At 42.8% G+C, this 27,642-nt stretch overlaps 2 protein-coding genes across 2 annotated transcripts in view; one reads left to right on the top strand and one right to left on the bottom strand.

Annotated features, from left to right (window-relative positions):
- The window catches only part of olfml2a (olfactomedin like 2A), a 36,781-nt gene extending 20,082 nt beyond the window's left edge, over positions 1 to 16,699 (bottom strand). The window contains exon 1 of the mRNA XM_004072908.4: positions 16,422 to 16,699. Within this exon, the coding sequence (XP_004072956.1) occupies positions 16,422 to 16,490 (69 nt within the window). The 5' untranslated portion in view covers positions 16,491 to 16,699. The remainder of the gene's footprint in view (positions 1 to 16,421) is intronic.
- Positions 16,700 to 23,695: 6,996 nt separating this feature from the next.
- nr6a1 (nuclear receptor subfamily 6 group A member 1) overlaps positions 23,696 to 27,642 on the top strand; it is a 119,017-nt gene continuing 115,070 nt past the window's right edge. The window contains exon 1 of the mRNA XM_023958750.1: positions 23,696 to 24,000. Coding sequence (XP_023814518.1) covers positions 23,934 to 24,000 — 67 coding nt within the window. The 5' untranslated portion in view covers positions 23,696 to 23,933. The remainder of the gene's footprint in view (positions 24,001 to 27,642) is intronic.

The raw sequence follows: 27,642 nt of genomic DNA, 5'->3' as shown, positions 1-27,642 counted from the left end.
ATGTAGTGTCCAAGAGTCTAGGCAGAAGCATGGGATAGAGCAGAGGGGGCAAAACATTTTTCCACAGCGTCTTATCATTCTGGTTCCAATTTCAACATCCCTCCTATTTCCTTCTATTCTCCACATTATCTGAAGAGGAAAAAACAACAGAAGTGGGCATGAGAAATGCTCCTTTCAAGACATCGCTTGGGTTTTTCGGGACAAGTATCAACAGGAGGACTGGTGCACATATGGGATCACTTCACAGGGATTCTTCAGTGATGAGCTTTGTTCCTGCCGTTCTTCCCATGGCAGAGAAATGCAACTTTGCTCCAGGATCCTACAAAATCTTTGTTTGCAGATTAGACAGGCTGAACTAAAGTGACCTTTTATACTGTACGCACACACCGAAAACTCCATACTTCAAGATAACCCAAGTTGGGTTGTTTTCAACCCAAGTCGGAGGTTAAAAAGGAACCAACTTGGAAAAAAAAAAAAGAAAAAGCTTGGGAAAAAACATCCATTGGGTTAAAAGGAAATCACCATAATCCCAAAATTTACTGTTGAAAAGTAATACAAAAATATGTCCCAACATGAATAACCCAAGAATTGGGGTGAAGGAATAACCACAGATTTAAGAGTGCACTACGCTGTTTGACAGTAAACAAGTCTGCATGTTTAATTTTGTATAATTTTGACAAGTAAGCAGTATGAAGCCAATTGATTAAAGAAAAGTCTACTAAAGTTAGTTTTAAATTTATGAATCTAGGTAAATTTATCCCATTTCTCTATATAAACTCTCAAGCCTCATTTCAACTGAGTGGTTGGGTCCGGTCCGTTTTAGAATGGACCAGGTAACCCAGGTAATGGGGGCTCGGTTGGTCGGGTGGTCGGGTCCGCTGCCTGGGTGGGGCGGGCTGGGGCGCGGCGTGGTCCTCTGGGCTTTGGTGTGGGGGGGCGTGGGGGGGTGGCCTGGCTTGGCTTGGGGGGGGGTCCCTTTGCCTGTGCTGGTGGGGGTTGGCGGGGGGCCCTGCTCGGGGGGGGGGGGGCAGCGGCGCTGGGCGGGCTGGCCATCTACACCTGGGGCTTGGATCGGCCCTTCCCTGGCTCTGGGACGGGACAACCCTCTTGGGGCCCCCGGTCGCTCTGGGGGTCATCCGCTTCGGCTGCGGGGTCTGGGGTGGGGTGGGGTGGGGGTTTGTCGGCCCTGTCCTGTGGGGGGGCGTTCTGGGGAGGGAGGGGGAGCCCACTATTGGTACGGGGCCTTGGGGGGTTGACGGGTCGGGGTCTCCGCTGAGGCAATCGGCGGTTGCCTCGGCCGGTTGGCTGCCTCGGTCCCGTCGAGGCCTGACCAGAGCTTTTCCAGGGCCGGCGCTTGGGGGGGGCCTGGGCTTGCTCCGGGGGGGGCGGCGCTTTCTGGCTCCTCTCTCTCTGTGTTGGGGTGGTGGTGCTGGGCCTGGGGTGTCGGCTCCTCGGGGGACGGGGTCCCTGGGCTGGGGTGGCCTGGCCCTTGTGCTGGGGGGGGGGGGGGGGGGGGGGGGGGGGGGGGGGGGCTGGGGGACAGCTATTTGACCACCGGGGAGACAGTCTATCAGCTGTCCCCAACCTACCCCCTTCCTCATACAACCTTATATTAGGGTGTAGGGGTGGGGGGGGTTTAGCCTGCGATGCGCCTTGGGGGGGAGCTACTTGGCAGTGGTACCCCTCCCATGGTTGCCGTATGAAGTGGGCCCCCCCTCTTTCGGTTTTATTTGCACCTTAGACATGTAGGGCCCTTGGTAGGGGGGGGGTGCTTGGACATCACTGCCAGCAAGCAGCGGATGTCCTCCTAGCACCCTACCTGCCAATTTTAACCGCAACTTAGACATTTAGGGCCCCTTGGTGGGGAGGGTGAGGGGACATCACTTTGAGTAATCAGGAGATGTCCCCTCAGTGCCCGACCCGCCAATTTTAACTGCACCCCCCTTAGTACACACACCCCTTCCCCCTCAAAATATACACTCCAAGACATATCACACACACATGCACACACACACCCCCACAAACACACATACACGCACACACACATTTTGCAAGGAAGGTGGGACCTAGGACCATCTGTCCCCTACCCCTTCTCTGTTGTGGGGTACGGGTCCCTTGGCTGCGGCTGCCGTGTCCCCTGGGTGCCGGTCTCCTGGGCCCGGCGGTGCTCTCTCCGCTCGGGGGGGGGGGGCTTGCTCCTCCCTGGACCAACCGTGGGCCGGGTGGGTGGCTGCCTGGAGCGCGGAGCGGGTCTCCCTTGGGGGGTCCTGACTCGTACCTGGGGTTGGGGCGGGGGGATGCCCGGAACTCCTGGGTGGTGATGGGGTGCTCGTCTGGGGCTGTGGGTGCCCTTCTCGGGTGGGGCCCTGTGGGGCTCTTCCGGTGCGGCGGGCGGGCTGTTCTCCTGGTTGGGCTGGGGGACCGCTCTCTTTCCCCTGTGCTTCCCTGCTCTCTGGCTCTGGGGGCCTCGCGGCGGTCCTGCTGGTCCTGGCCTGGGTGGCGGATTTGGTCGCCCAGGGGGCGGTTGTCCCCTGCCTGCTGCCGTGTGGCATTGGGGGGTTCCGGCTGCCGCTGCTGCTGCGGCGGGGGTCTGGGTGTGGGGGTGGCTGGGCGCTCCTCCTCCTTCTTTTCACATTCCACCATCCATTTTAGAAGAACATAAACACTCACCTGAGCACAGGTGTTAGCTCACCTTTGCACTAATAGTTTGCATGATTGAATGAATGAAAGATCTCACACTAGTTGGTTTAAAGGCATAGGTATGCGTGTGTGAACACTATCTGTTTTGTGTACATGTTGACATGTGGACATTTTTGCAGCTAGCAGGTGTGTTGATGACATTTCAGTGTGTGTGTGGACAGGCCCCGCCCTTTTTGTACTACATTTGAGCCTTGCCATGCCGGTCCAACACCAAAGATTTTCAAACACAATTGAAATTAATAAAGTTTAGCCTCAATTACAAAAGGGGTTTATTCAGTCATGCCTTTGGTTTGTCTGAAGATTAATAACCCCTCTTGTTAAAGTAAAATATGTCCAACACAAGAGGCCCTCAGCTCTCATCTGTCTGCCCAGCTGTTGGACAGGACAAGTTTAAAAAAAAAAAAAAAAAAGAATGGACCAGGTAATTCAGGTAAGCGTTTCCACATAAAGTTGGACCGTCACGGCGCATGCGGGGTGAATAACAACAACAAAGGAGGTCATCCAGCAGCTCATTTTCTTCCTCATGGCTTTTGGTATTTTGTATATACAAAGCAATTAATGTTGTTTGAGAGAAGATTGCAGGTGGTGAAGAGAAATACAGCCGCTTTCTTGAAGCTTTCTTTTGTCATAATGATCTTCAGGCAATCAACAGGCTTAAACAAACTTCAACATACTATTTTGAGCTTAATATTCTTCATAAATTTCCACCATCAGAAAAATGCCTCAAGAGCATGTTAAAAACAGAAAGAAAATACAACGTTTTTTATCAGAGTTGGGTCTTTAAAGAGTCCAGATTATTTGGACAAATGGTCAGCACAGCTGCAGGCTTGTTGAAGATAGAGGGGAGCTGTGCTGGAGGTGGTGTTGGTAGGGGTTCATTAGTAAAGGAATGTGGGTCAAGTGATGAGGAGAGCATGGAGGGCTGGGGATGTCTGCTTCCCCTCCACTCTGCAACAGAATCCTGGGAAGAGGTCCAGGAAGGGGCTGGACTCGTCTGAGTAAATCCTGTGCCAAACCAAGAGTTTGACAACTGATACAGTCACATGAAAACCCGGCGGATTAGCAGATTAATCTTTGTTATGTGTGGCTGTGGCTGCAGCCTTTTGGACATGGACACCTGTTCAGCATTGGCTTGGGTTGGTTTTAGGTGGGGCAGTCAAATAGTTTACACAATGATTTACTGTGACTCCATCCCATATCTTGGCAGGAAAGACTAAGAGTAATTCTTTGCTGGAATCTGTGGGTGAATCTAAGTGATTCTGCCAGTCAAAGCAGCTGCCTTCACCTCTAGTCATCTTTCATGTCCTTGCATGCAAAAAAACACCGTCCAACAACTTATCCCAAGCTGACCTAGCAGCATGAGAACAGGCAACACAATTAAGAACGCTAATAGGTTTTGGCACACAGCATTTAAGGTGTACTTCAAGCTTTGACCTGTCAAGTGCAGTCAAGTTTGAGGTCAAAAAGAAAAGGCTTCAAACAAGATTTCATGCCTGCACAATAGGAGGAAAAGATCCTGCATGCTGTGGAGAGCTCCATTAGATAATTAGTGGCAGCCATTACCAGCTAACTGGACCTGACAGTTGTGAAGCTGAACCTGAATTGTGGAATAAGTTCTCACCGGACCTGGAAATGCGTGTTCAAGCAACCACTTCCAATGAAAATTCGACGTAAATGCACGTATATGGACATTTCAGGCTTTCATATTCGAAACTCTATGCAAGTTTTTAAGTCTATTTTGAGGCTCTACATACAAAACGTGCATCCACTGAACACGCATTAAAAAGATAACCCAGTTGAACTTCAACCAATCAGGGCCTGGGATTTGGTAGTGGCGTATAAATGTCTGTTTTTAATTCATGTAAGTGCCAACCGTTTAAAACTTGATCATGGAAGAAAAATCAATAATTGGAGTTTGTGCCCAACCATGATTACATGATACCAACTCTTTCGTTTATCGGAATAGAGCTGTGAAAGAAAAAGCCCGGAGAAAGATTTGCCCCGCTTCAACGTTTCGCACTTAGCCTCTTCCAACTGTAGGATGCGGACATGCGCTAGTATCAGGTAGCGACAGTCCAGTGAGATTACCATTACGCTAAAAGCACATTGAAGAACCCGTGACACATGCCTGGTGTGAATGCAGCGTTACGCAGTATGTTGTTGCGTTTATAATCCACAGAAAGATCTGCTGAAAGCAGCTACGCTCATGTTTTTCTGTGACATTCAGCTTTCTCTTTGTGACATCAACTATCTTCTCACAGAGGTACAGACAAGACGCACTAAAACGCCTAATCAGTCTAAATCTTGTGCAGGACAGACTCTTATAATCCATTTAAACGCTTGTCAAATGTTTTCAGGACCAAAACAATTGGCCCAAATTCCATTGAAAAAGGCCACATGATTTTTAATCCCCTAAAAAACATTTTTCATCTATTAAAAATGCAGAAAAAAAACAATCCTAAATTATTTAAAATGTGTTCACTATAAAGACAGTCTGTACAAAGAGCTTTCAAGTGGCCCCTGAGAAATACATTGGAGTTGGCACAGCGATGTTAATTAGCAGAACACAAAGCGTATCACGCACTCGCCGATTTTGCGGACACACATCTACATTCCTGCTGAGTCGGCTGGAGTGTCCAGATGCTCCCTGTAATTCTCAGTCTGCAGCAAAACATGGTGCTGAAAGCACAAACTGATCAAGGCTTTTATTTAACACTGATATCAACGAAAGAACTCAGAACGTCAGTAGCCAAACTTTTCACTTTTGGTTTTAATTTTTTTATTTAAATCACTGGAAAATTGTCAAAAGTCTCAAAAAATATAAAAAACACACAAAAAGCATTTGTGCCAATAGTAAGTAAGACTCTAAAATAAACACTTAATAAACACTAGTTTATCTATATACGATAATGAGCCCTTTTCTCCTTTCTAATGCTGTTTTGATTATAGGAGAGCAATTTGAAACATGAATGGAATGGCTGATGCTGCCACTGCATTTCCCCAAGATGATTTCTTACAAACAGATGTTTACAAGATGAAAAGCTCTAGTTTTCCCGTCATGCAAATACCAACTTTGAAACTGGCTTTGAAGATATATTAATCATTTATTTAAAAAACACCAAAAAGGCAGAAAAATAATTGATTTATAAAGTGATTATTTCTACTTCAAAAACAGCCAAACACATCAGCAGAGCTGCACTGTCTCCTACAGAAAAGCCTTCCTTTTTATTTTTAAATTTCTTGTTCTCTGCCTCAGAGGATTGAAATGTAAGTCTGCCGTTAGTAGGAGGACGGAGACCGTAAACTGAAATTATACAATTTACCCTAATCCTAACCCAAAAGTGTTCAAAATTGTAAAAACAAAAACTTTTATTCAAGCTTAAAACAGAAAAACCTGTAACTGTAGAGTAGCCAGTTAAATGATAGACTCTCTCTCAGGTGATATGGGGGGGGGGACTTCTGTTTCCGGCTGTTGATGTCTACATCCAAGTCCTCTTGAAATATGTTAGCTGGACTTGGATTGACAAGTGAGTGGACAAATCACAGGCCTGTATTTCTGTTCATTAACAGAGGTCCTGTTGTTAAAAGTTAAAATAGGTTTAGGAATAAACATATTCTTGGGAGAAAAAGCAGCAGAAATTTAGGCAAATGGGGGGAAAAAAATCTCAGGCTCACAGAGAAATTAGGAGATTAGGAGCCAGCAATGGCATCAGGAGCTGCAGCTCAGTGCAGCTGCAGGGAAGCTTCAGGCAGCAGGAACAGAACTGAGCCCCAAACCCCTCATGTTAGCAAACATGTCAGTCATTCTGTCTGAATGAGTCACTGTAGAGCAGAACAGTATTAAGCTGCTCAAACTCACAACATCAAAGTTTTTCAGGTGAAAATTTGAAAAAAACCTTTATAGTGAAAATCTGACAGTTTCACTCTTCTTAAGTCTGTAAGGAACTACAGCCGTTCTCTGAAATATTAGACCATATTAGAGATGTACACCATGCTAAAACATATTTTTTCATTATTAATAAAATAAATAATTATCAATTCACTGAAATGCTCCTTTTACAATTTGTTACCTCAGAAATCTGATCTTACCAATATGGGTTAGGGTAAGACAACACAAATTATTTTATGGATATCTAAAGTGAACTTTAAACATGTTCCAAGTGGATTTATCAGGTGGTATGTTGCAATGAACTAGACAAAGATAACTTAATAGTTAAAATTAATAGTTAGCGGCTGAGTAGCTCGGATGGTAAGGTGAGAGGCTACCATACAGGAATCCAGGGTTCAATTCCCAGAGGGTCAGAAACAATGGTACTGGGGGCAATTAACATCACTCAGTGAGGGTGCCTTAGGCAAGACCCTTAACACTACCGCCTCCCAAGCGCAGTTCAGCTGCAGCTCACCCCCTCCCCCAGGGGATGGGTCAAATGCGGAGAAGAATTTCCCCATTGAGGGATAAATAAAGTATACGAAAAAAAAAAAACTGATCAGTTTAAACCACATGGGTCAAACTCAAGGCCCACAGGCCAAATGTGGCCCGCCATGTCATTTTATGTGGCCCGCAAGAGCATAAATGTTTTTAACTTCTTAAAATAAAAATTGGCGTGTTTTTATTCATATTCATAATCTGACTTGAAATATCGGATTGGGCGACCATATTAGGACTTAAACACTGTCCATATAACCTAACCTGACAGAATCAAATGTGAAAGGATTTATGCTAGAGAAACAAGCAAACATATTTTCTATGCAACTGTAATTGTCACTTTAAAAATTATAATAAATAAATAAATGAGTAATTTAACATTAAGGAGTAGATACATTTATTTTTCATTACATTTAGTTACATGTATAAGTTATAAGGACAGCCACTATGCTGGTGTGGCCCTCAGTGAAAAGGAGTTTGACACCCCCGGTTTAAACAATCGTAATCCAAAAAAAGTTGTTGTCCGCTAGAAGGCTCTTGTGTAAAGCTGAACTAAGCTGTGAAAGTGGCGACTCGAGCTCTTAGCTTTGACTCAGCAGGAAAGAGGCAGTTGGAGTGATGGGCTAAATCAGTTCAATGCTCTGATTGTAGGTGGGACAGAACTGTAATGGTCCTGGGTGATCTGCAGGAAAGGTGCATGTTTTCATGCAGAAACCCCCAACAAAAGAAAAGAGTAAGTAGAGTCCATATTTGCACAGCTGCGAGTTCATGAACATTTAAATTATAAACTGTGCGTGCCAAAAAAGAATGTGGCAGTAAAACATTTCACAGGTTGTCCCACTTTAAAAGATGAAAGAGTCTGTAATGTTCACCATAGCTACACTTCAACTGTGAGACACAGAATGTAAAAAAAGAAGAATCTGGAAATCATTTCTTATGATTATTTTAAAGAAATTACTTGTATAATGGAGCAGAAAAAAAGGATTTGGTCAATAACCAAAGTTGACTTCAATACTCATCAAAGGTTTCCTGTGGGTCCTCACCAAGTTTGCACCAAAGCCGCTATTTTTGTCCATTCTTCCATGCAGATCTTCTCTACAGCTGTGAAGCTTTGGTTGTGTTGCTGGACAACACACTTTCAGCTCCCTTCAGCTCTCCATAGGATTGAGATCCAAAGGCTGGCTAGACCACTCCAGAATCTTGAAATGCCATATATGCCACAAGGCGATGTGTTTGGGGTCACCGTCATGCTAGTAAATCAACCAATGTTTCATTCTCAATGTGCACACTAATTGAACGTTTTTACCCAAAGTCTCTCCATACATGGCACAGAAAACCAACCCCTATCCATGATGTTTCCACCTCCGTGCTTCACAGTGGATAGTAGTGTTCTTGGGAAGCTTTTCACCATTCCAAACATGGTAAGGTGCGTTTATTTCAAAGAGTTAATTTTGGTCTCATCTGACCACATGGCCTTCTTCTCATCCTCCTCTGGATCATCCAAACGGTCTTTTGAGAGCTTTAGACAGACCTGGTTTAAGCAGGAGGACCTTTGGAGAACTGCAGGGTTTGAATCCATGGCAAAGGTCATTGATCTGTTCCCCCGTGTATAGTTCTGGGCTTTTTTCTCATGGTTCTGGAAGTTCATTTGTTCCCCACCAGGTGAAAGCTTGCATGGAGCTCAAGCTGGAGGGGGATTGTCAGTGACCTTGTATTTCTTAATAATTGCTCGAACGTTCATCCCAGTCTTGTTCAGGTCTACTTTCTGGTGTCTGGTGTCCCTTGACAGATTTCTGATCTTGGTTATGGTGAAGAGGTTGCAGTCATACTGTTTTGGGGTTGGACAGGTGTCTTTTAACCAGTTCAAGTAACCAGTGGAAGGTGGAAGAGCTTCTTCAAAACAGAAGTAATAGGTTTGTGAAGGACTGAATTCTTGTTTGTTTGTAGGAGTTCAATTATTTTTTCTGCTCTATTATACAAATACATTTATCAAAAATGAATGTGAGATTCTGTTTTTTTCTACATTCTGTCTCTCAAAGTGTATCTATGATGAACATTACAGACCTCTTTCAGGTTTTTTTTAGAGATCCGACTGACAGAATCTATCACTGACAAATACTTGTTTGACCCACTGTGTGAGGAAAAATCAGATTTTTAGATAGGAAAGAGAAACAGCAGTCAGTTGTTACACATAAATATTATTTTGAAAGGTAATTACTCCTGTCCCCTTAAATATTGCTAGTTAAAACGTGCTTTGTTCGCCTTTTAAGACACTTTCTCTGAACTGTTGAATCTACATACCGTATGTCCCTTATGTGCTCCTTCACTACATCCATGAATTTTCTCTTTGGTCTTCCTTTTAGGTCTCTATCCTGCTATCTGTAACTTCTGCATCCTTTTACCTTCATCATCACTGTTCCTCTTCTTTATATGTCCCAACCATCTCAATCTGCTTCCCTGTATTTATCTCCAAAACATCTACAATGAGCTGTTCCTCTGATGGATCACTTCCTGACTGTTTCCATCCTGGTCACTCCCAAGAACCTCAACATCTTCCTCTCTGCTACCTCCAGCTCTGCCTCCTGTCTCTATTTCAGAGCCACTATCTCTAAAATTTGTCAAAATCATGATTTATCTAGCCTTGGTTTTATGTTGAATGCCCTCCCTGACACAACCCTCCACATTAACCCGGACTTAGAACCGGCAAACGAAAAACACTTAATCGTGCCCTTTTGTGGTTGCAGTTTTTATATATAAATGTATGTTTTTATTTCAATCATTGATTTCTTTATTTTTTTAGATTTTGATGTTATTACACATCTGTTTGCCAAGGTGCTTCTGCACATCGATTTACTTCCACACCAACAAGGTCTCCAGTTCATCTGCACGCCGTCTGATCTCCATCTGCTAGTTCAAGAATGTGTGACGCCACATTGCATGTTTTACAGATTCACATCTGGAAATGAGGCCAAGCACTTTTTACACGATCAGCCCTCAATTTCATAATATACTCACTCAGGAAAAGATTGTTTTTGCACTTTTCCAATTCATAGAAATCTCTTCTCTGAACTCTGATGTGGTTTTTGAGGAGCAACATCTGCTACAAATTGAGCCTTTAATCATGTGACAAACAGCAACAAGGGGACAAAAATGAATTCTTGGAAGGAATAATAAAGGACATATATGGTCATTATCATCATTTTTGTTTTATTTCCATACTGTTTTTTTTTTTTATTAAACATAGGAATGCAGACTCCAGATTTAGTTATGAATAAGATCTGGGTTTAATAACATAAAAATGTTAAGTGTGTAAAAATATTTTAAAAGTTTTCAGATGCTTACGGACAATATATCACAAAATTGCAAAAAAAGTTCAGAATTTCTATAATCAAGGACTAATTTACTCCTGTTTGATATTCTTTTTGCCAAAAGTCTCCTTGTACAGCAAACCACAAAAATGCTACTTTTCATATTTATAGGTTTTTAAACATTACTTGTGGGAAAAATATAACTTTTGGAAACAATTACCAAACGCTTTAGCACATTTGGAATAAACTGGACTTATTTTCTCCTATACAATTTACCTGAATAAACAGCAAACATCCACTGCAGGGATGGGGCAAGGGGGGGGGGGGGGGGGGGGGGGGGCAAGAGGGGTCAGATGCCCCCACAACAAAAGCTTTGCCCTCTGATCCCCCTCCATTTTTTTGTCACTATAGTAACATTACAGGCAAAGAATAAGCAATCCTCAATACACACGTTTTTAAGCTAAAAGAACAATATAGCAATAGGAACATGCTTGAAATTCTTGTGGAACTTTTCATTTGTTCCACTCTGATGTTCTCAGATGCAACCATTGAAGTCTTTCCAGGTATCTCCTCCAGCTTGGGGGTTACTGCCCCGAGTGCTCCAATTACCACAGGCACCACTGTCACCTTCACTTTCCAGGCTTCCTCCAGTTCTTCTCTGGGTCCCTGGTATTTCTCCAGTTTCTCATGTTCCTTCTTCCTGATGTTCCTATTGCCTCGCACTGCCACATCCACCACAACGGCTTTCCTCTGTTCTTTATCCTCCTCTACAATGTCTGGTTGGTTCGCCATCACCATCCTATCAGTCTGGATCTGGAAGTCCCACAGGATCTTTGCCCTCTCATTCTCTACCACCTTCGGAGGTGTTTTCCATTTTGACCTTGGGGTTTCCTGTCCATATTCTGCACACATGTTCCTGTATATTATTCCAGCCACTTGATTGTGGCGCTCCATGTATGCTTTCCCTGCCAGCATCTTACACCCTGCAGTTATGTGCTGGATTGTTTCAGGCGCCTCTTTGCACAGCCTACACCTTGGGTCTTGTCTGGTGTGGTAGATCTACACCTTGGGTCTTGTCTGGTGTGGTAGATCTGAGCCTCTATGGCTCTGGTGCTCAGGGCTTGTTCCTGAGCTGCCAGGATGAGCGCTTCAGTGCTGTCCTGTTAACACACCTCACTGAACACTCATAGAAGACTGCTTCTCTGATAATAAAACACAAGTAGGCCTGAAAACTTGATTTTCATAAACTAATAATATCCATCCCTTTTTTCTTGTGCACATTGGGTGTATGGGTGTTGTTCTCTTTCATCAAAGCCTTGTGACTCACATTGCATTAATGTCTGCTTCTTTTTATTGCCACAAATTGCTCTGATTTCTGCATCATGTGATCAGTGCGGACAAAGGGGATTCTGTTTTAGGTCGCCACAGAAACAGAAAAAGTATGAAAAAAACTATTTTGGAAAAATGTTCCCACCAGCAGGTAGCCTTTTCTAACAACAAAATAAAAGATTTAAAAAAAAAGGTTGGACATGTACAGTGGTGAGGCAAAACAGACACGCCCTTCACAACTTTTTACATGTAAGATAAAAATGTGAAGCAAAAAGTTGCATATGTGAGTGATTCAGGTTTCTCAAAACATTTTCTGCCCAAAGTGGATCACGTCAACTTTATTGACTCAAGCAGGCCTCCTGGAAGAACAGGCTTCATTGACGGGGAGCACGTGGAACAATGGTTAGCGCTCTTGCCTCACAGGTTCAAATCCCGGCTGGGACCTTTCTGTGTGGAGTTTGCATGTTTACCTCGTGCATGCGTGGGTTTCTCTGGGTATTCCCGCTTCCTCTCGCAGTCCAAAACCCTGTTGCATTGGTTCATTGGTGACTCCAAATTTCCCCTAGGTGTGAATGTGTGGACCTGCAGTGGACTGGTAGCCTTTGCCCAACAGTAGGCCTGGGCAAAGGCAAAATATCGATTGAATGAATTAATTCGAATTTTTTGTCATGGGGGATTTCAAAAATAACTAAATCAAGTTTTTGTGTAATGGCACATTTTTGGCTCCCCAGAGCTTCCTTAGCGTTAGTTTCACACAGCGCTATGGTAAGGGACAAACAACATCATAGCACACACAAAACAGTAAGCGACAGCATGGCTACCGGTGAGAGTGGGAAGTTTGTTCCCAAGAAAATAATAAAATCATCACTTGTTTGGAACTTGTATGGGTTTACTGCCAAAGACGTGGAGGAAGAGACGCCCCCCACGCTGCAACATTTGCCTAAAGCCCATCGCAGTGAAAGACTCTCACTCGCTCTCGCTTGGCACGCGCTCAGTCCTCTTACACACGCAGCGCCCCGACACACACACTCATTCTACAACGCCTATATAGTTAGTTCATTAGTTAGTTAGTTGTCACTGTTATTTGTTAATAAAGCACACTGCGTTGTAATTATTACTTGTACCGGTATTCATTTGCGACGCAGCCACCTGAGGATTTTTTAGAAAATGGTGCTACTCTCAAGGTGAAAGTTTGTCTCCTTTTAGTCTAGACTACAAAGTGTGACTTAAAACACAGCTGGGACTTTAAGTAAGTAAGTAACCTTTTTATTTTGGACAAGTGAAAACAAGTGTAGAATAACAACATAAGACAAAAATTATATAAAACAAGAAAATTATATCAAACAAAATTATATAAACAACCCAAGTCCAAAAGGGAGTAAGAAGAAGAAAAATCTTATACTGAACTTTGATTCCAAGAGCAGGGCTCCAGACTGCGACCAATTGGTCGCATTTTGCGACCAAAATTTGTGAGTGTGCGACTGAATTTTACATCCAGTCGCACATGCGCGACCAGTAAATTTGCCTCCCCCACCCTACGTATTTTTTTATACATCAAACGTGGAAGGGGCACGTCAATGATCAATGAAATAATCAATGAGACGCGAGCGCACACGCACGCAGGCAGACACACACACTCGCGCACATACTCATCAAACGCGAGCACGTACACTCTCGCGTGATGCCTGTCTGTGAGGCGGCCACTGCGTGTGAGAAGAATAGGGAAAGCCACTGTGAGTGGCTAAAATGCGTGGAGGGGATAATCGAGATAATAGAGCGCGCGTAAACATCTGTGGGAAGGAAACGGAGACAAATATCACAACCTCATCATGTGCGTCTGAGCTATGAGCAAGCAAACTATTGATTCGTTCTTCCGACCTGCGGCTAGTGTACCAGTGCCAGAGTGTACAGCAGGGATCTCAAGCTCGCGGCCCGCGGGCTATTTGCGGCCCCCAAGATGATATTTTGCGGTCCCCGCCTTAATATGAAGGTTTAATGTTACTGCAGCCCGCCAGTTTGTATGAAAGACACTTTTTCATCGTCGTGCACGGAGATGACCAACCAATCACAGTGGGGTAAATGACTCTTGGGGGCGTGACATTGACCGGGTTTGAAAGCAGGAAACCTGACAGCCCCCTCCCCGGACCACATTAAGGAGTTCCTTACTTTCCGTAATTTTCTACATACATGCAGTCCGTGCTGAACTTTTCTCTGGGCCGCACAGACCCGGTGGAAGGTTTAGGTTTTGGTGACGGTTACGGCGGCGCATCAGACGGTTCCGCGGGAGATGGTCAGCTGAGGAGAATAAATGTCCCACACCTACATGCGTGACAGCTAACGGGACTTGAACTTTAAACACGCTCGAGCAAAAACAACACTGGTTTTAGACTCACTGAAAGTACGTGGGGATAATGCAACGATCTCGCCTGGATCGTTGGCGAGACCAGAAGGGGGGGGGGGGGGGGGCTGTGAGATGAAGGCAAATCTGCAGCGAGACTGAAGGAGAACAGGAAATTGGAGTTGTCCTTAACATTCAATTTAGTTTTAATATTCTTCTCTGAATTGGTACACTACACAAACCATCAGGACACATGTCCCATAATGCATTGTTTTGTAGTCTGTAGGGCAGCTTTCAGTCAGTTCAGTTTCCAGCTGTGTCCGGGTAGGTTTGACCCTTGCTCCCACCCCTTTCTCGCAATATTTTTGTGATGATTGACAGTTGATGTTGGAGCAAAAACAAAAATATATGTCTCACACCAGGTGATCTGCGCAGCGTTGAGTTCACCTGGGTGATCTCAAACACACTTATTGTGCATCTTGGCTGTACCTATTTGGTGTCACAAAGATAAATTCCCATCCGTTTTCTTTACTTTTTGTACTGTCATGACAGCGATGCTGCTGTCAGTTTACCTTCTTGTTGCATCTTCAAAAGTGCAGAATAAAATTTGACACTGAATTTGAAACAGCACATTGTAATTTCTGCATCTATTATTAAAGTATTTATTAGTAATACAGTGGAAATTAGTAGATTTGGTTAGCATGTTGATTTACGGTGTGCGCCCCTAAATTTTCTGGTTGTGCCCCTAAAATTTTCAGTTAGGGGCCACTGTGCTCCTAGTGAAAAAAGTTAGTCTGGAGCCCTGAAGAGTGTGTTCATTTATTTATTATTCATCCCAGAAATGGGGGTTACATTTGTCTTGAGTTTGATAAAATAAAAGCAAAATTTGCTTTCAGTTGTCTGCCGTTTGTACTTGTTGCTTTCCTTAAGTGTGTGTGTGTGTGTGTGTGGGGGGGGGGGGGGGGGGGGTCGGGAAAAAAATCGGAAATCGAATTAAAAAAAATAAAATCTGAGATTTTATTTGAAGGCCATATCGCCCTGCCCTACCCAACAGTAGCTGGCTAGGTTCCAGCAACTCCATGACCCTGAAAGGGTTACATTGGGTTCTGAAGATGTTCTTTGATAAGACAGTTCCCCACATTTACTCATCCTCTAAAAGAGCAGTGTGCTGCATCACACCTACAATCTGGACCTCTTTGGTGGCTTTGCCTCCAATCAAACCACTGATTCCAAGCATTGAGCAAGGAGTCCCACTTTAAGTGTATGACCTTGTCGTGGACCGAACCCACAGTCTCCCAGAGAAATCAAAAAGGGTTATAAAAAAAAAGACACACATAACAAAAAAAAGACAGAACACAGTTGATGGATTTTCCAGTTTTGTCCCAAGTTCAACAGAAGACTTGTTAAGAATGCTCCATTTTTGGTTTAAATCTAGCAACCCTTTCAAATAAAAGGAGTCAATCAACTACTGTAATTTAAATAAATGGTCGAATCCAATCCTAAAGACTGGTTTCATTTTCTAAAGCCAAATGTATTACACAACAAATCAGGGAAAACTTTTTCTGACTCACTCTGTGTACAGCTCCAGTGGGATGGGAAAGGGACAAACACAACCTATTGACACAAAGTCAAAGGCTTAAGGCTACCACAACAAACTTTCCCACCAAACTGGAACTTTAAACAGCACCAGCACCACCACTAATGGTGCAATCTGACCGCTGCTGTGGGTTTTTTACTGACCAACCCTGAGGCTTCATGGCCTCCCTGATCTGGACCCTGAACAGACAGCTGACAGACACACACCATTAAGCCACAGACAATACTGAGTGTAGTCCATGTCACATGCTGTGCATAGGTTTAATCCTCAGCCTGTTTACACTAGATCCTGAAGCTCCAGAAGGCTGAGGGAGAGTGAGTCGCTGCAGTCCAGCAGCTGCACAAACAAGAGCAGCTAGATCTTAACCGTGTTGGCCCAGAGCGTAGCATCTCCTCTGCACTCTGCTGGCGGTAAGACTGCGCGCACTGCATGTGTAATTATGCGCACCTACAGCTACTCCTGTCACGCAAAAGCCCTCATTAGGGGGATTACTTCGAACAGCAATAAATGACACATAACCCAAAGCACCTGCCGACCTTTAGACAGAAAATTTAAACGTCTGGCTGTTAGACAGTGAGTCTGAGGCGCCGATGATGCCGGTGAGGCGTGAGGTTGCGTGCAGAGACCAGAACCCCACATTTTTGATCACGAGCAGCGAGCGGATTTGGTTTGCAACACACTAGTAATCCAAACGAGTCCTAAATAAAGCAGGATTCGCCTTACCTTGCTGTGCGAGGACGCATGCTTGCACAAAATCAGCAAACAGGCCAACAAGTTTGTATATGTCCACATTTCTGAGGGTCCGAGCAGAAATCCAAGCACAACAGTGTGTGTGGTCAGTCAAAATGAAACAGCGGCGCAGCTATTTCAGCTGCATTTCCCCTTTTACGCACGTGGGATAAGTTTGGAAGAATGCGCGCAGCTTTCTGTGCGCTGTCACTGTGTCCTCTGGTGCGCGTCTTCTCTGCGCTCTGATCTTTATCCAGGCTCTTCTTGTTCATCATTCATCACCCACTGTCTTTTGCACATGGGAGGGGTTTGCATGCGCGCACGTGCGTTCATGCGCGCGAACACAACAGTAATGTCATTTTGGCAAATAAATGAAAGAAAAATGGCGTTCCATAAAGACAACTGCAGCATTTATGTTTAACTGTACAAATATAGTTTTTGAAATACACAGAGAGACAGTTGCAGAGGCTTTCTAAATGTATGGGGATGTACGTAAAGAGCAAAAGTCTCAGTGTCAGACTCCATTGCCAATATTGCACGTGCTTTTAGCGCCCCCACCTGGAAAACATGAATGCAGCTCCTGTCAGCTGTTTTAGGATTGAGAGGCTCGTTCTCTCTTTGTGATAAAAAGAGCTGGGAGTGCACTTTGAACCCCCATTCCACCGTCCACTGTCCTGTTAGGGGCGCCCACGCGTACATGTGACTCGTTAAAGTTCAGTTATAAAGTTGGCAAAAACAGGAGCGATGTGATCAAAGAAATGGAAACAAACCAACAAACAAATATTTACACTATTTACTCAATATTGTATTAAAATAATTATATTTCATTTGTTTATCCTTGCAGATCAGGCTGGTACACATCCTGGTACCAGACCATGTGATCATTGCAGTCCCAGACCATGGGTCTGAAGAAATCATTTGGACATGCGCAGAACTATCTAAAATACTGGAAACGGGTGTAGAAGAAGAAACAGCGAGTTCCGTTGTAAACATACAAACCTGTGGCAGAGAGTGAGATGATCTTCTAAACGTGCTTTAATTATTGTTGTGATTATTATTAAGGGCCTGTTCGCTCATAATTTTCTAAATATGTGCGGCCAGTGCTTTATTCTTGGCCGCACAAACCTGGAAGAAGGTGAGGATTAGGCTAATAAATGCCAACAACAACATTTATCCTTGGATGAATTTAAAATCCGTGCAGTCAATGCCACAATGTGCATCTTGGCTGCACGTACACATGTGTGAATAAGATCAGCCTTTATTTGTCTGGACTCGATTGGTGACACGTGTTCACGGGATTGTTCACATGGTTTCTCAGGACTGCGCGGAGCGTCGTTTTGGAATTTAAAAGCCACCTCTGCCGTTTTACACGCTGTCCCAGAGCCGCTCTTCTGCTTGGAGACACGGTTGTCCTGAGTCCAACGGCTCGCTCAGCCGGATGGACTGCGGTCCGAAGCCTCCTCCGGAGCGCACACTGTAACAAAACACCCTGCCCGCAAACACGAAGCTACGACTCCAGCTGCTCTGCTCAGAGGCATGGTTTGCTTGCGCGGAGGTGGCTGTTAGCGCTCCAGAGCCTTATCTGGCACCACAGTGTCTATGCATAAATGTAAAAGCCAGAGCAGTAGTAATCCACAATCAGAATAAACTGTTTCTGTGCACCATGATCAGATCAACAATCGGCATAACCCACCTATCTCCATTGGAAAAAAATATTGATCCGAATGAGTCTGATCGGGGCAGAGCATTCCGAACGGCTTGTTTACAAGACGCAGTTTTACTTTGATCAGGCACTTTTTTCCATGGAAACGCAGCTAGTGACATCTTTTTTGTTTTAGCCAAAAAATAAATGTTTGTACAGAATTTTATGTATACTTATTCTTGTAGTGGAAGGACCTGCAAAGTTCACGCCAAACAGGTTCCAAATTTTAAAGATCATTAAATAATTCACTCAGACTCTAAAATTCTCCGACTGGCTGTGTTTATTTGCCTGCATCTGAGTTTTAGCCAGCTTTATGTCTTTGCTCTTGCTTTGTTGAAACAGCAACACGGCTTCAGGAGGATTCCAGTGTGCTTGATGCAGCTCTGTGCTGAGCTGTCAGATTCCTGCTGTCTTTGCCTCTTTGTTCTCTCACAGTTAGGATCAATCAGTGACCAAGCTTCACTCTAAACCTTATTGAATTTCCAACATTCTCCCTGAGAGCGTCCAGCTGTTGGAGTCTCCCTGTCATATTTCAGATTGAGTGGTTCATGCTAACATAAACCATGAAAGCAAACACCACCTTCCCTTCGCTTGCTGTCTCCTGTGCCACCTGCTGGTCTGAAGATTTAATTTCAATATCTGTTTGGAGAAAACATATTTCGCATAATTATACTGTCATTTTTTTGTTAAGATCAAGAGTCGAATTTTAGCTCACTAAGCAGTCCAGTCCTTTTGTTCTAAAGTTATGAAAGAGAGTATAATGACAGCAAACTTGTCATTATACTCTCATACTCTCACTTGTATAAAACATAGTTTCTGAAAAACTAAGAACAGTGAGGAGTAAAGATGTCAAAAACCATTTTCATGCAACAGTTTATAGTGTATTCCCTTCAAACTACTCTAAAACTAAACACTAATTTTCTTTTGCTGATTTTTTTGTCCCACGAGGATCATCTTTTGATCTATTGTAGAAGTGCTCCCTGTGGTAATTATGATGATGCAGTTTTTAGCCAAAGTATAAAAAACCTGTGTGGTTTTCTGGGACATAAATTCTGCAGAGCGGGAGCAGTTCATTCATTTCCCATCATTCCTTTGTTTACACTCTTACACTAGCTTACAGCCCCTCACACCCCCAAGATAACATTAGCAGTGCAACAAAAAGGGCAAGCAACATTGGAGCTGTCCAGCCAATTTTATGGAAGCGATTCTGTAGCATAATTAAAAATAAAAGTCAAAACCAGTAATGCTTTTTTATTTTCCAAGTGAAGCTACATTTCTTGACTCTTATATAAAAAGAAAAAGCAATCTGCCAAACTGCTTTTTCCTTTTCTTCTTCAAAACCGCTTATTCTGTCACTTAATTAAAATGATAAAGAAAATGGTATTTGACATTTCCTTTTCAAAAAGTTCTCTGGTAAATGTGTAGCAAAATTCATTTAGAAATGTCTAATTTGACAATTAAAATGGATTAACAGAATTGCTTATTAATTTTAAAAATGTAATAAATCAAATGACTCAAAATTAAAATTAAAAATTAATCCTTCAAAATGCTTTTTCCTTTTCTACTTAAAGTATTCTGTGTCATAATTAAAACAAAAATGCAAAGAGGGGATTGCATTTTCATTTTCACATCCACCCCGCGAATAGTGTTGCATAATTCAATTCCACTTAGCATTTCCAGAGGGGAGGCGGGGCAATGACGTCAGTGCTATCTCCATGTGTCTAGCTGCTAAAAGATACAGACACTTGGAGCAGTGCGGCCAGGCTTGTAGCTTTGTGTTAGCGCTTTGTGAAGGTTGTGCACTCCTGATGATTGTACACAGCTTCTCAGGACTACGTAGCAGCATTTCTGCCTTCTGCGAACCGCAGGGTGTCGAAACTTCCCCCCGGACTAGCTTTGTCTTCGGACCGGCAGCCACCTCGGCCTCGCGAAGCCCCGCGAACAGAAACTCTGGTTCGCCGAAGGCGGAAGTGCTGCTACACAGAGCCGAGAAACTGTAAACCAATATATGTTTCCAGTGGTGTTCAGACAAAATAAAGGCTGATGTTATTCCCACATGGTGAAATGAAGAAGCATTTCTGGTTTTGACTTTTATTTTTAATTATGCTACACTAATTCATACATTTTGAGCCAGATGTCAGCTCAGACGAGGAAAACAAAGACACGCATGAACTTATTTGTCTGCAAGTGGATGCATCAGAATGCAGCAGAGCAGGGAGCTTGAGGCCTGCTGATTATACAATTTCCATGACAAATACAAGCTTTTTCAAACTGCATTTTTTCATCTGCTCCTGATTCACAACAATTTGAACAAAATTGTTATCAGTCAGAAATGCTATTTCAAGCCAAATTTTCTTTTTTTCTATGCTCTCCATCATGAGAGTAATGCTACAAGAAAATGTTAAAAACACACAAAAAAACAGATTTCACTGGGTTTGGTCTTTCAGATTGCAAAGAAAAAGCAGAGAGGCTTCCTGTTTTCTGCAGTGAAACAATAAGTCAATGTGATCAGCAGCTGTCACTTGTGTCTACAGTCATGTTTAGTTTAGCATCTAAAATAAGATAATCTGTGATCAAACTATGACAGTTGGTGATTCTTTAAATCTGATTAGATTATTTAAATGAGTAAAGAATCTTTACGAGGATGTCAAACTCCTGTCCTTGGGGTCTGGTGACCTGTTAGTTTTTCAGGTATTTTTGCCCCGCCCACAGCTAATTACCTGGATCAGGTTAGCTTTGTAAAGCTGCAAAGGTGTGTGAGGGAAGAGGGGCACTGGCTCTCCGGTGTCTTAGATTTTTGACTCTGAACTCTACATTTGTTTTACTTAATCAATTAAAGTAAAAGAAACATTGATCTGTCAGTTGTGCTCCTGAAACATTACATTTTAATTCAGAGCTGCTCAGCGGATGGGTGGATCAAAAGCCAGCTCCTCCCTGTGCAGATTCTGCATAAACTTGTGACTTGACGGACCACCAACCTGGGAACCCTGAAGTGACTTTTGTAAAAAAGAAAAAACACGTCTGAGTTACTTCTGAGGGTTTTTTTATGGTTGACCACTTTGAATTGGGCACAAATATCTGTGCAAGAAGAGGAAGCAGACAGCACCGTTGGACTTTTCTTTATTTTGAAATTTTAACATTGATCAGACTATCTGATATTAATGTCAGTAAAGGAAATATCCAGTGTAGTTTAGTTCCCTTAAATGGGTCATGTGACCGGAATTTAGTAGAAAGTGTTAACTTTGACAGTTTTTAAATCTAAAGTTTCTAAATCTTTTAAAGCCCTGCAAATAAGTGAAAATGTAAACTCTTAATACATTTTGGTTGATTTGTTTTTGATGGGACTTGTTCTCTTGTAAAGATTGTGAATTTAGGGCCACTTTCTGTATGTTTGTAGCCAAGCTAAAATGAAGCATGCCTTTATTTTGAAAGAACTGGCGTCAGGCAGGAGAAACACAGACGAAGTCCCCGCACCTCTGGGCTCTGTCTTCTGCGGATTGGATGGAAAAGGGGCTGGGCCTGCTGCACCAATCACAAGGCAGAGTTTAAACCACTGTTTTCCCTCCAACAACTAATCAATCACATGCCATTATTTGTGTGTCATTGTCTAAATTCTCATGTCAAAGCAAAAGCCATCTTTTCTTTGGGACCAGGACACCCACAGATCCTAAATAAAAGGCCTCTCTGCACAACAAATGCTGCAGAAACCAGGTGGAAATGTGAAACTCATCACAGAGGACCGTGTTTATGGAGAGAGATTTTGTGAACATAGATGAGGAGGATTCCAGACACACATGGGTTTACCTCACTGTACATCCTTTACAGACATATGATGGCAAAAGGAAAATCACACGGAATCAACCTGGAAACAAATGTGTTCATCTTTTTCACCTCAACCATTTCTTCATTGTCAGAACACAGCAAATATATAGATCTATAATAGTTATACTGCAATCAATTGACTTGATTGTCTTGATAGGACAGACAATAAACCTGAAGGTGAATGGTTCTACCCATCTAAAAATAAATAAATAAATAAACATAAAAAACAGTAACAAAACTATGAAAAACATAGAAAAAAGGGGATCAAATCCAAGCATGCTCTCTATAAATTTAATTTTTGGTGTGAAATTGGATATTTTCTAAATTGAAAATGAATTTGCTTTTATAGTCAGACTTCAGTGGCCATTTAAAGAACTATGACAATAGGTACTTCTGGGTTCAAATTCTGGAAGAGAATGTGGAGAATGTGGGGGTTGGAGCCTTCCTGTCACAGCCTGTAGCGTCTTTAAAAAGTATTAGTCCCTCCTGTAAAACTGTTATCACTACAATAAAGACCTTTTGAGCAATCATGACTGTTCTGCATTTTTGTGTCGAACTTTCATCGATGAATTAACTTGAGCAAAGTAAGATTTTTTTCCTTTATTTATTGAAAGAAATGTTGTAAAATAATTTTCTGTAACAAAAATATGTAAAGCAGGACAAATTATCACTCACCAAGGAAACAAAGAAAAAAAAAACTAAAAATAAAAGGAAACAAATAAAAAATAAATAAATAAATAAATAAAATGAGGCTAAAATTTTACATTAACACTGACAAAAAAACAACAACCATATATTAATTAGATCTATTTTTGGAGGGAGTTTTAATAAATGTTTTCCATTTTGTTTAAGAAAAACCACTGGAAAATGTGGGGGAATAAAACAAAATACGACTACAAAAGATGAAACTTTAACTGATTTTTGAAAATATTTTTTTTTAAAGTTAGTAATCTGGGAATAAACTGTTGCTTGTGAGAATGTTAACGACAGAGAATCCACTCATATATCTTTCATCGTCAAATATATTTTTGTTTATTTAACCCTTGTGCTGTCCTAGGCACTTTAACATTGGGAGTTGGGGTCATTTAGACCCACTAGACACTGCGCTGAACCTTTTTTTCTTCAATGATTTGTGATCTTCACTGGTGTCCATGGATTACATGAAATCTTTCCACCTTTATCCACCTTTGTCATGGTAGGGAGAACACGTCAATGGAAGGGTGGGGTCATCTAAGACAGCACAAGGTTTAAAAAGCACTGACACAATGATTCCCCCAATGCTCTTATGTTGCAGCTGTGCCTTGTTTTGGACTTCATATCCCACAATCCTACTGGTCACTTTATGGTGGTATGTGGTGCATTTTTTTCTTGTAGGAGTAAACAAGATGAATACATTTGTATTGCTTTTAAAATAAATGAACTGAAGAAATTTAAATATCAACATTGAAGCGGATTGAGAGGAGCTTGGGATCATTTCAAGGACACTATTAGTTTTATCTGCAAATGTTAACCTTAAACATTTGCATTTGTAAACGATAATTTGAAACAGCAGCTACAAGTGTGGGCTAGGGAAAATATTAAAGTTATATGTCGAGAAAAACTTTTATGTTTCATTTTTTTAGATAAAACAATTTAGTTGGTCTGAGTACTTATTATTATTATTATTAAAAAAATGCAGCAGGAACTGTTCTTTGGTTCATAAAAACGGAGCTGCTGAGGCGGACGAACTCCGCCCTCCTCTCGGACCCTGAACGTAACATCCTCGGGGGGGTGAAACCACTAAGTCACTGCTGACTGTGACCAGTTTGGCGAGGCATGGGAGGAGGACGTGAACGCTGAGGCAGACCAACGGAGGACAGCGGCAGAAGCAGCGGCGGCGGCGGCGGCTCCCCAAACTTCCGAGCGGAGCTGTCAGCTCGCTGTCATCAGCCAGAGCGCGCGGGGCGACGCCGCGCGGACCTGGAGGAAGCCCACGCTCGAGGATGGAGATAGACAAGCGGACGAATGGGTTCGACTACCCCGAGAGAAACAACGCCAAGGCGGTGAACGGTGAGCAGAACCGGGCTGAGTGGGGCGTGCGGACCCCCTACAGCAGCACAGTGTTGCGTGGGCCCTACATCAGCACGCGCCCCCCGTTTGAACAGTTTTTGAGGAATTTGACACAAACACGGTGAAATACAGTATTTCTGTTTTTGTTTGCATAGTTTAGTCCACACAGGCGTGGAAAATGGCTGCAGCTGAACGGTGGGATTGATGGAGTGGAGTTGGCGACTCCCAGGTGTAAAGGACGGGATTTATTGTCCCTCCGTGTGTGTTTGGGCTCTTGTTGTTGGCTTGTGTGTGAATGCTTGAGCTGAGCTCGCTGGGAACAGAGGTCGGAATGTTTTTATTTGGAGGTGGTCACTCAGGCCCGGGGAGATCGTAAAAGGTGAACTTTTGAACTTGGAGAACGCCCTGAGGGCCACAGGCTTTTTTTGGTCGCCACAGACTGGCGCGCGCGCTCATCTGCTTCAGTTGCGCGTGCGCGGCACGTTTCAGGAGAGTCGCGAGCTTCCTTCACCTGAGAGCGTTCCCAGCGCGAGCCCCCTCATTTCTGCAGGCGCCGAGCCCGCATCGAGCCCCTCACTGGGGACAGAAGACACTTACAGGATTAAAATTCCTCCAAGTCTCTCCCCCCTCCACACCAAAAGCTACCAGAGCAATTAGCATCTGCACTCTTGTCAACTTTATTTAGTCAAATTAGCAAAACACTCCATTTTCCCCTTAATAATACACTTTAAAACAAACTAAAAATCACAATTATTGTACTAAATATTTCAAACTAACCTTTAAAAGTTTTTGCTTAAACAGAGGTCTGTTCATATTTTACTTGTCTGCTGAAAACTCCCACCAAACACTAACATTCTTCTCATTTTAAAACTATTGATGGGTTTCTAACTATTAAAATATATATTTTACTGTTTTTAATTATAAGGTATTAAAAGGTTAGACATTTTTATCAGTTAAACACATAAACACAAGAATGGCAGACTTAGAAGAAGGACAATTCATTCTTAGTCATTTGAGTTTTTCTTTGGAAATTTTGACATTTTGATCTTTTTTGTGACTGATAAATAAAAAAGTTTGCATGTTTTAGAAATTCAACCATTGGCTGTATAAGTGAACAGAACACTTTCTTTTGGGGCCGTCACCCATAGAAAATGAACTGCTCTGACAAAATGAAGTCAATTCAGTCTGCATTTTTTTTCACGATATGGACGCCGCCATGTTGGAGCCAGACAACATCAGTGGGCAGTGATTGGTCTGAATCTGTTTGATTTGTTTCTGTGGCAGCCACTCTTACCAATCAGGAGTGAGGTATTTGGAAGGCCACACCCCTACTACTCGAAAGAAACTGTGCCAGTTTATAACTTACCGGTATACAGAAAAAGCCTTAGCAAGAAAAAGGTAGCAGATGAAGACCGAATCGGAATTCTTCCTTTACGGCTTCTCCCTACCCCTGCATGTAACCCTCCAAACTTCTCAATAGGGATTTTGGCTTCTTGGAGCCAACAGGTACTTCCTGTTTGGTCTCTTAAGCCAGTTTTCTTATATCAGGCATGTCCAAAGTCCGGCCTATGAACCAAATATGACCGAAGGCTCCCTTTATAAAATCAATAGTATGCTGCCCCCAGGACTTTCTGAAATCTGTGTACAATTTCCTGATAGTGATTGGATAAAATCCATTATTAGTGGTTGTAAACCTGCGGCAGCACTGTCACTGGACCGTTTCTGTGACTCTTTCTTGTTATCATTTTCAAAATGTTAAACGTAAATGATGAAAAGAAAAATTGACTGGAATAGCCGCAAACAGAAGTGAAAAGTGGAATTTTTGTTATGTTTTGTGAATAGCAGGAAAGTTGTGTCTGATTTGTACTTTTGAATGAGATAAGAAATTATTTCTTGTTCTGATCATTTAAATATTAATGTTTACAGTGAGCCTTTAATAATGAAAAATATTACTAAACATTTTATGTGAACTCAGATTTAATGTTGACAAAATTCGCAGTAATTTTGGGAGAAAATGTATTTGGATGTATTTATCTACTCTCTATCCTATTTGTAGGCCCTTACACATTTCACTTCACCAAATCTCTGCATAAAGTTTGAATACCTCTGTATTAATTACACAGTCAACGTTGTCAAGTTGTTTTCCTAAAAAGAATCACCAGGTTTACTATTTTAATTGTTAAGCTAAACTTTCTTGATCACTTTGTTTCAAAAAACACAATGAACTAAGAAAATGTGTCTTTTGTGTTCATATGTATACGTGTGCAGATTTAGGGTTCTGCTGCAGAGAAAAAGGCACTGACATCCCTCTGAGAATCATTTTCTACTTCCCCTTTGACTGACAATGAGCATAATGATGAGATGCCACTCTTGAAGACAGATGTTCAGCTGGGCTTCCACATTAGAGAGTCCAGCTGGATAACCTGCTGCTGGCCGGTGAATGGCGAGATGTGGGCTGCCGAGGCCTCATCATCTGTGCTTTTGTTCTAGAGTAACAAAGCAGTTAAAGGCTCGTGGCGGCTCCGTCTCACTGCAGCATCTCCATCTAAGCACAGAGACTTAATTTTGATTGATCTTTCATTTGAACCCCCCCCCCCAAACACTTTTTCCTCTGTGACCTTCTCCCTGAGGTGGGCTTGTTTTAATGTATCTGAACTCATGGGCGGAAGAAAAGTGTGAAGAAGAAAGACCGGTTGGTTTGAGGGGTGTGTAATCAGTTTGGCCCCCGTCCGGGGGGTTTCTGCGGGATGGCACGAGCAGGAAGAAAGCCCCCTTTCAGCCGTGCCCTGCCCTGGCTCCGAACACTGCAGTGGTGGTGGGGTCTGTCCTGTCCCGAGGGACAAGAACAGGATGCTCCTCCACCTCAAAACCCACCCCCGTTCCTTCCTGCTGTGACACTTTGAATGATTACCCGTGACGAGTACAGTAGAAAGGGTAGGGCCCTGCTGCTGCTGACGGTGGCGGCGGTGGTGGTGGGTGGATTGTGGGATGGGAGCGTGCCGTTGGATATCATGCATCATGTTGGGTTTTCTTAATTTTCCTCTTGACTAGGCTCTTTCTACTCAAGAAATCTGCCAGCAAAGCAGCGATGATGGCTGCTCACACAAGTCCCACACTGATACGTTGGAGAGAATATTCGCCTCAAACCAATAAAGAAGGAAATGTGAAGCACATTTATGTTTAAAATGGCAGTTAAATTATAACATTTTTGTGTTTTTAACATGTTTTAACATGGGAATTTAAGATTAAAACTGCATTTCTGAGTATTTCTGTCTTTAAATCATGGATCAAGAGCAGTTATTAGGCATGTTTATTAGGAACAACATGTATCCCTATAAAAAATGAAACGTACAAGTAAAGTCGGGACAATTACTTTGACTGTAAACGTAAGCTTCCCAATCTGATAGGGACAAGTATACATTAAAAAAACAAAGTGGACCTGAAACGGTCAGAACAATATCAGTAGATTTTTTGATATTGATAAAGTTAAATACTGATGAGGTTAAATTATGTAAATATCGACTGATGCCGATACTGGCTCCGATATGTCGCCCATCCCGACCGTTGACGTCTTCATTTTTCTAGTTTTGAGCTGCTATCGTGTTCAAAACTGTCGAGCTGCATAACTTGGATATTGCTTGC

This window comes from Oryzias latipes, chromosome 9 (genome assembly GCF_002234675.1).
Source record: "Oryzias latipes chromosome 9, ASM223467v1".
Taxonomy (NCBI): domain Eukaryota; kingdom Metazoa; phylum Chordata; class Actinopteri; order Beloniformes; family Adrianichthyidae; genus Oryzias; species Oryzias latipes.
Note: the sequence above shows the minus strand (reverse complement) of the source record. Positions and strands in the feature narration are given on the sequence as shown.